This window comes from Colletotrichum tamarilloi (genome assembly GCF_030869305.1).
Source record: "Colletotrichum tamarilloi strain Tom-12 chromosome Unknown Scaffold_72.1, whole genome shotgun sequence".
Lineage (NCBI taxonomy): Eukaryota > Fungi > Ascomycota > Sordariomycetes > Glomerellales > Glomerellaceae > Colletotrichum > Colletotrichum tamarilloi.
The window spans coordinates 32048-46065 of record NW_026849455.1 but is presented as its reverse complement, the minus strand read 5'-3'; the positions used below and the strand labels follow the sequence as shown (position 1 = coordinate 46065).

Below are 14018 nucleotides of genomic sequence, written 5' to 3'. Positions count from 1 at the left end.
AAGGCATCATACGATTATACTTGGTCTATAGGGGTAAGTTTAAACTCCCTACCAAGTAGCGTGGGTCTAGCCAGGGTAGAGCAGTAACTCTCAATAGCCAAATTTGTATTCGACGTGCACAAGAATCTCAAAAGTAATGCTACTGATGTAATCTCGAAAAGCACGGGCAAAGATACCTGACAAGGGGGTTAAACTTTGGCCTGATACCGTAGTAGACTCAGTTGGCTCTACAATATCTATTTCAGTACAATGCGATACCACGGCCTCACCATAATTGATCAGTGCTAAGGAACGATGGAGGAAATTCATTCTGATTGCTTTGCTCATACTACTCGGTGCCGGCTTCCGCGATCTCCGTCTTGATGAGAAGGAAGCCCTTGCTGGGCATGCCGTCCTTGTCAAGCAGCCTGACGAAGCGGTATCCAAGTCTCAACCTATCCAAGCGGACGCATGCCCACGCTGTCATAACATCCGGCCCGACGACATCGTTCATGACGACGAATGAGAGGAAAGCCAGCTGCGGTACAACGCCCTCGACGTTCAGGAACTCGATGACCTCTCCGCCAAAATCCGGGCTGGTGCCAGTACTCTTGCTCGTTTGGCCACTGTAGCCAATCTGTGTGACTTGCTCCCCGTCCACATCTTCACGCACCATGGCGGATAGCGCATCTGGCTCGGTATGCAACCCAACCTTGACGTAAGGGATGAACTTTGTCGGATCATCATGTGGGTTGAGCAGAGGAAGATTCTGAGCCGCCAGCACTGTAACAGCGACTCTGTCCAATTTCTTGCTCTCGATGTTGGATCCCACATCTTCGTCGTCTGACTCGCCCGTAGGATCGCGCCGATAACCATGAGGCTTAAGGACGTACCCATCCGAACCCGCAAACATGCCCTCGTTGAGAATCATGCCCACATCCCAGGACTGCCAGTTCAGCGCGACAACCTGTACGCCCGCTCGCCAAAAGATAACAGGATCAAAGTTGGACGAGTCAACCCGCATGCCGCGTGGGTAGGTCCTCATGAGGAAGTCTCTGTTATGAGAGAATAAGGCCTTTGGCATCCTTCTCTGAATAGCAAATGCCGTCTTTTCCGAAAGGGAAAAGATGTGGTTCGGCATCGATGCTTCGGCTTGCTCAAGAGACTTGAAGGTAATACCGCGCGTGTAGATGCCCAAACGGCTGAGGCGAGAGATGACTTTGGGTGGCTTGACCTTCACGGCCTTCTTCTCACCTCCTTCTGTCGTTGTGACATCAAGGATGCTGCTGCTGTCGTCGTCTAAGCCTACATTGACGCTTTCGGCACCGTCTTTATCCTTCGGGACGTATTTAACCTTGACAAGGATCTTTCTGCGCAGCTGTTCGGGCGACGCTAAAGAAGCCGGCTCTAACTCGGGCTCAGGGAGGAGGAACTCTCTCCAAGTCTCCTCCATGATATCGACCATGGCAGCCTGCTGTAGTGGAGTGCAGTGCACCTCCAAGCTGACAATGAGTGGCAGATCCGACGTGACGAAGGCGTATTCCTTGACGACTTGACAAACTTCGCGGAAAAGAATCTCCTTGGTGAGAGTGAAGCCATGAAGAACCCGTGGCTCCGCCCCAATAATGTCCGAAAGCCTATCATCGGCAGTCCTGCCTTCTGGGTCCACAGGGTCAAACTTGTTCATGATCCAACGGCCGACCTTGATGCCTAATTTGTCCCTCCGACTAAGCTTGGTTGGTGCGTTGTTTGTGCCGTTCTCGTTTTCTCCATCGGGGTTGAACCCGGGCTTGTATCGCTCCTCGCCATCCCAGACATCAATTTCGATACAGCGACATCCACGGAGGAGGACATCCCTGTAAGCGTCGGCGCTGGAGTCGCTTGATAGCTGGTTTCCGGTGAGGTAAGTGTTGTGACTCGAGCTGATGAAATAGCTACTCAGTGGCCACGACAGGTCCTGAGGAGACGCTATTTCGAGAACGTTGCCGCATGGCGAGGTGATATATTTGATCAGCTCGAAGAGATCCAGCTCGTCTTTGTCGATGAGGTAACCCGCTAGACCATTGGGATCCTCGACTTGCACGTGCTGCATGAAAATACTAATCTGGTCTCGAGTCCATGTGTTCTTTGTGGTGGCATATTTGTTGAAGAGTTGTGAGAGGTGGCCCAGAAGAGATTCGTCTAGCTTCTCTTGAATGCCTTTGCGTTCGCCGCTTGGATGGCCACCACCAGCGCGGTGTTGCTGGAGTGGAAATTCAGTCGACATAATGTTGTCACAACCGCAGGGAGAACAGTACAAAGAGTATGTTGGTTTTCGAATCGGTAGTGATTAGAAGGTAACGACTATGAGTTCGTTTTAAAGCGTTGGACTAGCCATCAAAGAGAATGTATTTCTTCATAATTCTGGCTGCCTCTTTCGTCGCGTTATGTAATTGGTCTGGAGATATTGCCCAAAATGGCATATATAGGAGGAGCTCCTTCCCGGTGGGAGGTTTCCCAGGCGGGGCAGAGGTGGAAATAAGGTCTCTACGGTTAAAGTATTAGTGAACTTACGCACCGTCGGCCTGGCCGAAGGCTGTTCTTAGCTTTGTGGAACCTCTATGTTTGGGTATGGAAGAGGCCAAGGCTTGCAAAGTGGACACGGCTATCACGGCAACGCACCTACTGGGCTCAGCCTCAAGTAGGTATTAGGAGACAGGATATGAGCGAAAGGCTGGGGTGATAACTTCTTTAAGCAACCGGCAACCGTTACGGGTTCCGGGTATCACGGACCCCGAGTACGGCATCGAGCCCCACTTCGTCGATAGAAGATATCTGTAAAGACTTTGGTCTCAAAACGTAGAGATAGTTCATTGCAGGGGGTCATGTGTGATGACTTTTTCCAGATATGGCAAGAACTGCAGTAATGCTCATTAATACTCGGTGCTATTGTAGACCCTGCCCATAGCAGGCAGGACAATGTCATCGGCACTTGTGTGTATCAATTTGTCAATCCTTCAGGACCACCGCAACCTTCTCCCCATCATCAACCTCGACAGTCTCAATCTCAAAACGATAGTTCTTAAATTCTCGAGTTGGCAGTCGCTTCTGGAACATGTTCTCCAGCTCCAAGTAACTGCGGCCCTTCATCTCTGGGAAGCAAAAGTAGAGATAGATAGAACATAGCAGCGACGGTCCGAAGAAGACGAATGCAACCTTGCCCCCGAGATTGGCGTTGCTGGGGTTGATCAGAAACGGCATGAGCTGCGTGACAAGACAGGCGGCCGCCGTATTGCTCATCACGTTGATAGAGTAGGTCTTTTGACGAAGGCGAGGGGATGCAGTTTCGCCACCGACAGCGTACCCAACAGCACCAATTGATAGTTGGAACTAAACGTTGATTATCAGCGGCGAAAGGAAAAGAATGACGAATAATCCCCGCTTTGACTTGACTTACTATGAATCCCCAAAGAGCCATAAGTGCAACCATGGCAGTAAGAGCGCTTTGGTTATTCTTGGGAACACCCAAGCCACCAATCACTAGCAGCAGAGCCGTCATAGCAATAGTTCCCCAGACTATCAGTGGTCTGCGACCAACTCGTTCAACTAAGAACCACGAGCAGATATTGCCAAGCAGCTGAATACTGTAACAGACCTGAGCAATACCGATAGGATTTCCCACCCCTGCAATAGTAAAGAAGCTATGAGATCATGCTGTTAGTAAACAAATAACTACCGGATGGTCTAGACTTACTATGATAGGTATCCCACAACCAGCTGAGCACCAGCAAATTGCTGTGTCAAATACACCATGCAAACGATCGTAGTTCTGCGCAAATTGGTACCTCGAAAACAGTCCAAGTATGAGGCGCCACCTTGGCTCAACGCCCTCTCCTTTTCGAGCGTAGCTTCCATCATTGCCAAACTCTCTTCCACGTTGTGTCTTGGGCCGTTGAATTTGCGTAGCGATTTTCCAGCTTCCTCGCGTCTGCCCTTCATTAGAAGCCACGACGGCGACTCTGGCAGTAAAATTCCTCCAAGTACCAGCATTAAGAACGGAGGCACCAGCTGGGCGAGCACAGGCAACCTCCAGCCCCAGTCGCTCTTGATGAAAGACCCGCCGTAGCCGACCAGAGCGCAAGACCATTGTCCAATGACGATCATGGTGTTGATGAGAATAAGGCATACTCCCCGCAGAGAGTCTGGTGCAATCTCAGCGACATAGACGGGTCCCAGAGCGTGGCCCAGTCCGTAGCCGACGGTGCTGATGAGCTTGCCGCCAAAGAGCATCAAGATCGAGTTCGAGAAGCCCTGTACGATAATCCCAGCAATGCAAAGAACGCAGCCACATATGACCACCATGCGGCGGCCGATAATGTCCGAGATGAACCCAGTGCAATATGCGGCTAGCACAATACCGACAGTAGTTGAGGCATTGAGGATTTGCTGATCTTGGGTCGGAACCTCCTTGATGCCGGAGGTCGTGGTCGTCCCGAAGCGGTCGAGGAAGGCAGGGATTGCAAGTATGTTGCCAACTAGTGCAAGCTCGTATCCGAAGTTGATGGGTAGAATGAAGATTAGGAGGCCTGTTAACGGAACGCGGTCAGACTCGATTTCTGCCGACCAAGTTGGTCAGTCGTAGGCAATGCTTACACCAAGCCAAGACTCTCTTGTTCTTGGACAGCTCAGCAAAGCCTGCGGGCTTCTCTGAAACTCCTGCCATTTTGCTATGTTCAATTCGTCTCCAAGTCGCAAAAGGTGCTAACAAGTTCCTCGAGAGGAAGTCTGAGATATCAGAAGAGTCTTGAGACCCGCGTGAATAAGCAATGTCTTCCCTGAGTTGCCCTGGGGTTAACGAGAAAGACACTGAAGCCATCAGGAAAAGCCTCGATTACTTATAGGTCCAGTATTCAGTCAGAACCACTCTTCGATCCGGGGTTACTCCTGTGCCCAGCTGGCGGACACCAAAACCACATGTTTCCCCGTGGGTTACGCCACCTGAGAGTTTCTTACAATGCTACCCCCGCAGACCCATCGTCTGGAATGGCTGTGAATGGTCAAGCTAATTCGCCGCGGCGGATTATTTAGTGTTGGTCTCTGCCCACATCCTGGTCACGGAACGCATTGGTCTAGCAACTCTTCCCTTTCCCACACTTTACTCGACACATCGGAGAATTGCCAAAGACGACTCTGCGAAGCGCTTGGATTTCTGTACGCGACAGCTTAGTTCAATGACGAAACGATCCTGCGATGGATGTAGGCGGCGGAAGGTCAAGGTAGGGCAAACCAGACTCAAGTGCAACTTGCCGACCACCGCAGGCTAAATGCGACATCTTACAGTGCGATGCGCAGAGCCCGCAATGCTCAAATTGTCTAATGTCATCCATGACTTGCGAATACACCGTCCCAGCGAAGAAACGGGGGCCACCATTTCGAGCTCAAAGATCGGATCAGACCACAGCTCAAACGAAATACAACCGGCCGAGTGGCAAAGAGTCTATTTCAGGAAATTCTCAAGTTATAGACTCCTTTGTTGCCGGTCTATCAAACGACAATCAACCTCTCAATAGCCCTACCCAACAGAGGAATTCCGCTCATGCTCCATTCGACGCAGCCATTGGCGAACTTCTCTCAGCTCTGGGGAAAGCTCTGCCATATGTCCCACTAGAAGACGTCCTATCTTCCTGCATTGATCTTTACATGCAGTGGGAGTTCCCGACCAGCCCCATCATTTGCGAACCAATAGTTCGGCAAATGATGCATGCTGTGGTTCCAATTCTCTGGAGGGAAATTTCGCTAACCAGCGACCCGGCAACGAGCCACTCCAACCCAGACATTCCAACCATCCGGGCCTTTGCGCTCCTTACGGCCCTCTGCGCAGTGGTCTCCTCTACTCTGCCAGTCGAGATATTTCCCGGTGGCGCAGCACTCGCGATGCCGTTCCTCAGAACGTCGCGAGAGGCTCTTCGACTGTATCAAGACTATGACATTGAGCACCCGGAGTCGAGCTCAATCGTCATCCGTTACTTCCACTCCAATGCCTTACATGCCCTCGGAAAGACCAGTGTGTCGTGGCATGCGATGGGAGAGGCACTACGACTCGTGCAGGAGATGCGATTGTATGACGAGGAATCTTTTCGAAACCTCGAGTGGCCCGAGGCTCAGTTGAGAAGAAACACCTTTTGGCATCTCTACATTGGGGACAAGTCCGCCTCAATTCTGAACAAAGTCCCCATCTCGCTTCATCAGATCTGTTTCGACACTCCCATCACTACTATATTCGAGGAAACTGAGGATTACAAACTCATTCAGGCTAGCCCGGAACCCGACACTGCAGATTTTGAGCACCGTTTGCGTCTGGGTTTCAACTTGTGCTTCCAACTTTGGTATACGGCTTCTGAAATGCTCGTCGACTTGAACTTCCTATCACGACTACATGGTAAAACTGGATCGCTGCGCTCGGTCACCTCGAACGATGCATCAGACTTGAAGAAATCTACCATGCAATTATACTTCGACTTCACCAGTATTCTCCGCAACTGTCCACCCTGGGTTCGTGATCCCAAAATTGCAGTCTCGGGAACACCCAGCGAGGCTACGGCTCAGTTTCGAATCAGGGCAATATCAATTCAGAAAGCCAACTTATTTGTCACCTTTCATACACTGCGACTAGTCCTTGTCAATCGCTTCTTCGAACGCGGCTTCATCGAGATTCTAGGGCTAACAGACGATCCAGTGATGCTTGCCATGCGCAAAGTCGAGATAGCGAGCGATCTCTTGGAGGCAGTGTCAGACATCCCCTTTGAAGCCTTGCAAGCCAACGGAGAACCTTGTGTAAGGACAGCTCTCCTGAGACTCAAGTTAGGGAAGACTAAACGGCTGACTCTTGAACAGGTTGAAAAGCTTCGACAAGTCGGTGTGGCTCTGCTCGAAATCATGCACAATGTTAACAACGAGGCCATATCCACTCGTGCTGGATCCCTCTTTAGCACGCTGTTGGACATTCTAGCCCGGCTAAATTCAAGAATATCAGACGAGCTGAACAATGATCGCGAGTCATGATATGGGAAGGGCGTTCGTCGGCAATTCGGATCGGTGCGATGGTGTGGTTTGCAATTCCCCGCGGCGAATTGGCCCACTTCTCCATGTCGGGCCCAGATCCCCAGACGCTGATCAGATGTTTCCACATCGGAAAGGCATGTGGCTATAAACTTGAGGTTTCGAGACTGTGAACATGTGTTTGCTTTATTCCCGTCCCGACTTCAGTTGTCAGTAATCCGATTCATCCTGGGCTCAGTTGCAACGATGGCGATGAAGCGCACTTACTGCAACCCAATCGTGCCTGGATTCGCACCAGATCCCTCGGTCGTCTTCGTTGATGGTGTCTTCTTTCTGGTAACTTCATCTTTCCACATATTTCCGGGTCTGCCCATCTACGCCTCAACAGATCTTCAAGGCTGGAGGCATATTGGTAGGCCAACCAGCCAGAGTCCAGCTTAATGAGTACACGTACTGACACACGGCAAGGCAATGCCATCAATCGCAAGGAACAAATCTCACTCAATCATGCGAGCACAGCAGTGATGCCTCTCGATACGGGGAATATCATGGTCGCCAGCGCCGGCCTCTTTGCACCAACCATACGCTATTACAAAGGCACTTTCTACATTGTTTGCACGAATACGACGCACGATGAAGATACCTTCTCCTTGGACAACTTCTACATCACCACTACCGATATCTGGTCAGGCAATTGGACCGATCCAATTCATTTTTCTTTCAATGGTATCGACCCGAGTCTGTATTTTGACGACGACGGCCGTGTCTATGTACAGGGATGCTGGATGATAGACCGTCTCAAACAGCCCAGCTGCACGATCAAGCAATTCGAGATGGATATTGCAACAGGCAAGGCTCTGACTGAAGCCCGAGAGATATGGGGCGGCTTCGCGCGCTACGATACCGAGGGCCCTCATATATACAAGCGAGGAGGCTACTATTATCTCCTTGTCGCTGAGGGTGGCACCTTTGAGCATCACCTGTTGAGTATTGGGCGCTCAAAGGATATTTGGGGCCCCTACGAATCCTGCGATGCAAATCCTATCATGACCGCCGATGGGAAAACAGACGAGTACATCCAGAACATCGGCCATGGTGAACTCTTCCAGGACCAGAGTGGCGCTTGGTGGGCAGCAGTTCTTGGTGTACGAAATGAAAACGATCGTCCACCGCTTGGCCGGGAGACTTTCCTGACCGCAGTCGATTGGCCGGAAGACGGATGGCCAACGATTCAACAACCCACAATGGAGTTTGAGCGTGTTCTTTCTGGCCCTGTTGGTGGTAACGCATCATTGATTCACAAGACTCCGGCAAACCTTGATCTCGTGTACATCCGCGACCCCGAATGCGAGATGTATCACATCAGCGGCGAGACAGATTTGGTACTCCGGTGCAGTGCTAGCAACCTATCGATTCCTACCGGTACTAGCACGTTTATTGGCAAGAGACAAAGATCCATTGATGCATCTGCTTCAGTAAGTCTGGATATCTCCAATGCGTTCAGAAGGGAGCCCGTGGAGGCCGGACTAGCCATGTATAAGGATGCGCCGCGCCACGTTTCTCTTACATTTGACTTTCAGTCTTCGGAAGTGGTGTTCAACGTGACGACAACATCAGAAGACAAAACTCAGTCAACTTCTATCCCGGTCAATACATCCACAACAGTGCTTGGAATGCGCGTGGAAGCAAATGCGCAGGAGTATACATTTTTGTATCGCGAGAACGACTCGGAAGATTGGAATCCAGTGGGAAGGGCGCAAGTTGCCGACTTGGTTGAGAGAGAGATGACAGGGCCGATCTTTGGTGTCTTTGCGCACGCTATGAAAGATGGAACCGTCGGTGCCGAGGTTCATTTCAGCAGATTCACGATAGAGTAGCAGAGTAACTCCGGTTCCTGAACCTCATGACCCGAGTGGCAGTAAGCATAACTTTGTCAGAGCTGAGTAATTCAGACAAATGGAAATTCGCCGTTGATGCGCCGTCTGAGGAGTAATCGGCTGCTTGATTCCTCCGCATAAGCTGTGGCTGATTTCCCGTGACGTAGTTCTCCAAAGCCCCTCAATAGCCGAGGCACGCGAACAACTGCTTTGACAAGACCAACGAACGTTGAAAAGCCTCTTCAGTCCCTTGGCCTTTGCAATACTGCTCGTACAACAGAGCCTTTTGAACTTTCCCAACTGGTAGCGCCTCCTTTACGTAAAAACTGACTCACGCCGGTCGACGAATTGCTTGGGAATAATGGACCTAGCACAATTGCCTCCGTGGGATCTCCCCCCCGGCGTCACCTCTCGCTATGTCGACACTTCGCCTATAGGGCTAAAGTTCCACATTCTCGAGTCTTTCCCAAAGAATAATCCTTCTAAAGACCCCCCGCCTCTAATCCTACTTCTCCACGGCTTTCCAAACCTGTCGTTCGACTGGTCTGCTGTCATGCCAAAGCTCGCCGCGGCGGGGTACTACGCAGTCGCTCCCGATATGAGAGGCTTTGGCCGAACGCACAACGCCAATCTGAGTCCGATCAGCGAAGAGACAATCCGTCCGCTGACCGCTCTGCGGGATGTGGTCACTCTAGTCCATGCACTCGGTTACGAGAGCATTCACACTCTTGTCGGGCACGATCTCGGGGCATTCGTGGCTTCGATGTGCGCCATCACGCGGCCAGATATGATCAAGTCCTTGGTTTTGATGGCGCATCCGTTCAAGGGATCTCCTCAGCTGCCCTTGGGAACTGGACCTGCACCGCAACTAGCTTCTTTGTTTGAATCCAAACGGGAGGATGGAGGGAAGACGATCAAGAATGACAATGACATTCAATCCTGTCTCTTGAAGCTTGACCCGCCAAGAAAGCACTACAAGTACTACAATGCCTCATCAGGAGCAGTCGACGAATGGACTCATCCCACAGGCCAGCCGATGCACGAGTTCCTCCGGGGATACTTCCATCTAAAGTCTGCAGATTACAGTTTGAATAACCCTCGGCCCCTCGAAGCATGGACAGCACAAGAGATCTCAGTCATGCCGCATTACTACGTAATGAGAGCGGATCTATCGATGCGCGGAAACATTGAGCTGGACATGGCCCAAGAGTCGGCCGAAGTGCGAGCCAAACTCAGCGAAACATCATGGCTCACCGATGCAGAACTTCAGGTCTATGTTGACGAATACTCCCGAAACACGTTCCGACTTTCTTTGTTGTGGTACAAAGTCCTCATCGACCCGGCCTTGTCTGCAGACCTCCTCTGTTTTGCGGGAACAAAGCTGGCGATCCCGACAAAGTACGTCTCTGGGACACATGATTGGGGAACGTACCAGGTTCCTGGCGCTCTTGAAGCCATGGAGAACGGCGAGAGCGTTCGGTCCGACTGCTGGATGGGGTCGGTCATAATTCCTGGGGCGGGTCACTGGGTCAACATCGAAAAGTCTGAAGAGACGGCACAAGAGATCATAACACTGGCCCAGTCACTTTAGAAGAAAGGCATGGACCCCATTGACGGATCCGTTTGCCAGTTTCCTAGTTGGGATTGTCATAGGTTTGTTTGCAACGAGACAATTGCTTTGTATGATATGGGCGAGCTTCACTGTCTCCTACACATCGAGCCTCTGAGATCAAGGTAAGGTCTGATTAACAAAGCAGTGGCGGACTTAATAACAGTATTCATGGTTAATTATTCGTTGCTACAACGTTATTTGTTTTTATATTCTGCCTTTGCTGGCTCCTCGGGCGGTTCTCGATATCGTTTACACGGTATCTATACATGGTATCAGTGAATACCCCCACTGTCTCAACAGACTATTTACGTTATGTCTATAACAGTTTTCTTACTCTCAACTTGCTTTTTTCGCCCTCAACGTCGTTTCGAAGCATCTCTGATTTCATAGCTCTCATGGCGAAGCGGAATACTCTCAGTGTGATCTTTCCCAACCAGCTTCTGACTCTACGTTTATATGAATTACTGCTCAGATAGTGTCTATCACACACTAAGTAATACCGCAGTCCACCACGTTTCTCTATCGCCGAAGAATGGCCCCAGCTCCTCGATGTAAGCCCCAAATCAGACTTCCCTCAAAACGAGGACACCCACATTTCCATCTCCGAGAAGTCCAGTTCCCAAGGTCCAGAGACTAGATTCACAGGTATATTTATCACCGGGCCCGAGTTGACGTGAACACGGGAGAAAGTTCGAAGAGGTAGGCAGTTGGCTGGCTCGTCCTCTTTCAACATTCAATATGAGCATCGGAGAAACATCATAGAGGTAGCTTGCGTCAAATTGCTCAAGCAGGTTGAACTCATCTGAACTTACTCCAGGCACCTTGAGGGCTATCCTTCATTCACCACCGGGACCTATCTCCGGCACCCCTTCATTCACTCATCGCAAGGTACCTTATATAGCAAGTCATTCACCATCGCTATCGGAGATGGGTGCCCCACTTGAAGGAGCCGCCCTTTTTCCTCTGAGGCCGTAAGGTCAACTCCATGGCTTCCCATCTTAGCCAGTCTATCTCCGGTACTTTGAGATTCACCTTCTTCTTCCCAGCTTTTTCCTTCTCTTCTGTCCCAGATCTCTGCTTCCCTTCCTTCTTACAACCAACTTATTCTCTTCTTCTAATTACAGTTCTACTGCCTTGCCCTCTACCCATTCTCATACCACAGGACCTATTCTTGTGAATCACTTACACCCAAACTTCACCCATAATCATTCACGACGGCGGGCCCGATTCAATTCTGTCTATAATCAACCTCTAGGCAATAGGTACGATACTACAAGTCAACTGATCGATCCTTGAGCAATCGACAGTAAGGTAGTCGAATCACCACACCCACCACGCACCAATAATCATCACAACCGCCAAAATGTGCGTTTCCGGCCAAGTTATTTGCAAATGCGACTGGCCCAGAGACACGGTCCGTCACTGCACCAAATACGTCCAGACTGGCGAACTGTGCCCTGGCCTCTCAAATTGCCTGCTCGCCAACACAGAGCGTCGCAAGACTGAGGGTGGCGTCTACAAATGCTCCAATCCCACGTGCGAGATTTGGGATCTCGAAATGTCTCGTGGCATCCGCGAAAGAGGAAAGTACATGGACCTACAGATCTCGTTGACTCTTGGTAAATGGATGAAGAAGGAGGAGGAGGCTGAGAAGGCGCGTATGGTCTTGATGAATGAGGCCAATCCAGTCGAGTCTGGAAGGGAAGACCACGCCAGTACCGTGGTCATCTCAGACGACTCCAACGACGATAATGAAGGCCTTGAAGTGCTACAGCAAATCGGACCAGTGTCTATTGGAGAGCTTGGATCTCATCCAATCCCAACCGGTCCCGAAGAAGTCCAGCACATCGACGAGAACATGGCTGCCAGCATCCCCAAGCCCGAGGTCAACGTCCCCGAGCTGGAGGTAGAGGAATCAACAAACGATGATCTGGAGAGCTTGTTCGGCGGCCCTTCATGTCCCCCGACTCCTGACATGAGACTCGTTGAGAATCATCATTCCATCTGTCTCCCAACAGGAGTTCACCTTCCAAGCCCCCCTCTCTCTCAACCTACCCCTGAGAATCCCGTCGAAGGAAATTCCACTTCATTCACCGCTAATAGAAAGAGCGAACAATCAACTTCCGTCATCCCAACAGCACAAGCGCCACCTCAGCAGCAGCAGCAGCAGCAGCAGCAGCAGCAGCAATTAAGACCCGCCCCGGAGGCCTCTCAGAAGCCTGCTTCAACATATCCCGCCCAGAATACCATGGCAATGGGCAACAAGATGCCCACCAACTACCGAGCGGTTCCGCAGCACATGAGACCTGCTTTGAGCGGGCCAAATCAAGCGACCCTGAGAGCGCTTCGAGCGCACACGCCCTCCGGCGGTGCCACGCCAACGGCGCCCCTCACCCCCGTCCACGCGGCATCAGCCAGAGCGGCATCCCAGGGGGCCCGCCCTGCCATGAACATGCCGAGGTTCGGAGGCCATAGACAGCCGAATATCCAGCAGCGGCGTCCAATGATGCCAGCTGGGGGCATGCCGATTCAGAATGGATATACGGCCTCTCCTCAGGTCTCTCAGAGGCCTGTCCCTACATATCCCGGCCTGAATACCATGGCGATGGGCGTGGGGAACAACATGCCCAACAGCGGGGGGCAGGGGATGTCTCTCGCGATGTCGGCCCAGGCTACAGGGTCGCAGGGTATGCCATCTCAGTACCTGGCATATCAAAACATGTCACCCCAGAGCACGCCCCCTGGCTTCCCCAACTTCGTTCAGAGCCCGCAGACGCCATATCACGGCATGCCGGCCCAGCGCATGTTGCCCCAGGGCATGTTACCTCAGGGCATGTTGCCTCAGGGCATGCCACCCAACGGTATGCCAAATCAGGGCTTCCCACCCCAGGCCGGCTATCTATCCAACCCGGTGGTCCACCAGATACGGACGCCACACACATTCAGGCGCGCGTCGAATGGCATGCTGGCTCAGCAGGGATACATGAACTCGGCCTACATGGCGAACACGGCGGCGTCGTCACAATATGCGGGGCTGAGCTCGCCCATGGCCGGTACTGCCTCCGCCCGAGCTCCGGCTGGTGTTGCTCCCTTCCCCCGGGCCTCAACTGGAAACATGTTCCTCCACTCCCAGCCGCAGCCGCAGCCCCGGATCCCACCCCAGATCCAGCCCCAGATTCAGCCCCGGATCCCGCCACATCTCTCCTTCTACAGCAATATCTGGGACCAGAGCCAGGAACAGATAACCTCAAGACCGCAGATGGCTTCAGGTATGCCTAGCATGCCCCCAGCACGAGGTACAATCGTCGGGTCCGGTCCAGCCACAGGTCAAAAGAGATCGCACGACGCGATCTCCAACAGCTACGATCCTCGCCTAACAGGCCGGCCGCCCCCGACACCCGGCGGCATGCCGATTACATCGCTGGCGAATACGCCGTCGTTGATGGACGGTGAGCGCCAGACGAAGCGCCGGGCGATGTAGACCAACGCCAAGGTATAGGCGGTTAATTGGG

The 14018-nt window shown here is 51.9% G+C and overlaps 5 protein-coding genes across 5 annotated transcripts; 3 read left to right on the top strand and 2 right to left on the bottom strand.

Annotated features, from left to right (window-relative positions):
• Positions 1-328: 328 nt before the first annotated feature.
• Positions 329-2245, bottom strand: CTAM01_12150 (uncharacterized protein; the record flags this gene model as incomplete). Its single annotated transcript, XM_060528157.1, has 1 exon — positions 329-2245. The coding sequence occupies one exon, from the start codon at positions 2243-2245 to the stop codon at positions 329-331; it is 1917 nt and encodes a 638-aa protein (XP_060377176.1).
• Positions 2246-2967: 722 nt separating this feature from the next.
• Positions 2968-4681, bottom strand: CTAM01_12149 (maltose permease; the record flags this gene model as incomplete). The annotated part of the gene is made up of 4 exons (XM_060528156.1): positions 2968-3348; positions 3416-3659; positions 3713-4544; positions 4612-4681. The coding sequence occupies 4 exons, from the start codon at positions 4679-4681 to the stop codon at positions 2968-2970; spliced, it is 1527 nt and encodes a 508-aa protein (XP_060377175.1).
• A 508-nt stretch (positions 4682-5189) lies between these two features.
• CTAM01_12148 (uncharacterized protein) lies at positions 5190-7020 on the top strand (the record flags this gene model as incomplete). Its single annotated transcript, XM_060528155.1, has 4 exons — positions 5190-5234; positions 5299-5329; positions 5573-6792; positions 6853-7020. 4 exons carry the CDS (start codon positions 5190-5192, stop codon positions 7018-7020), a joined length of 1464 nt encoding a protein of 487 aa, XP_060377174.1.
• Positions 7021-7263: 243 nt separating this feature from the next.
• On the top strand, positions 7264-10485 carry CTAM01_12147 (xylosidase/arabinosidase; the record flags this gene model as incomplete). The annotated part of the gene is made up of 3 exons (XM_060528154.1): positions 7264-7429; positions 7537-8864; positions 9202-10485. The coding sequence occupies 3 exons, from the start codon at positions 7264-7266 to the stop codon at positions 10483-10485; spliced, it is 2778 nt and encodes a 925-aa protein (XP_060377173.1).
• Positions 10486-11869: 1384 nt separating this feature from the next.
• Positions 11870-13987, top strand: CTAM01_12146 (uncharacterized protein; the record flags this gene model as incomplete). The annotated part of the gene is made up of 1 exon (XM_060528153.1): positions 11870-13987. The coding sequence occupies one exon, from the start codon at positions 11870-11872 to the stop codon at positions 13985-13987; it is 2118 nt and encodes a 705-aa protein (XP_060377172.1).
• Between the last annotated feature and the right edge of the window lie 31 nt (positions 13988-14018).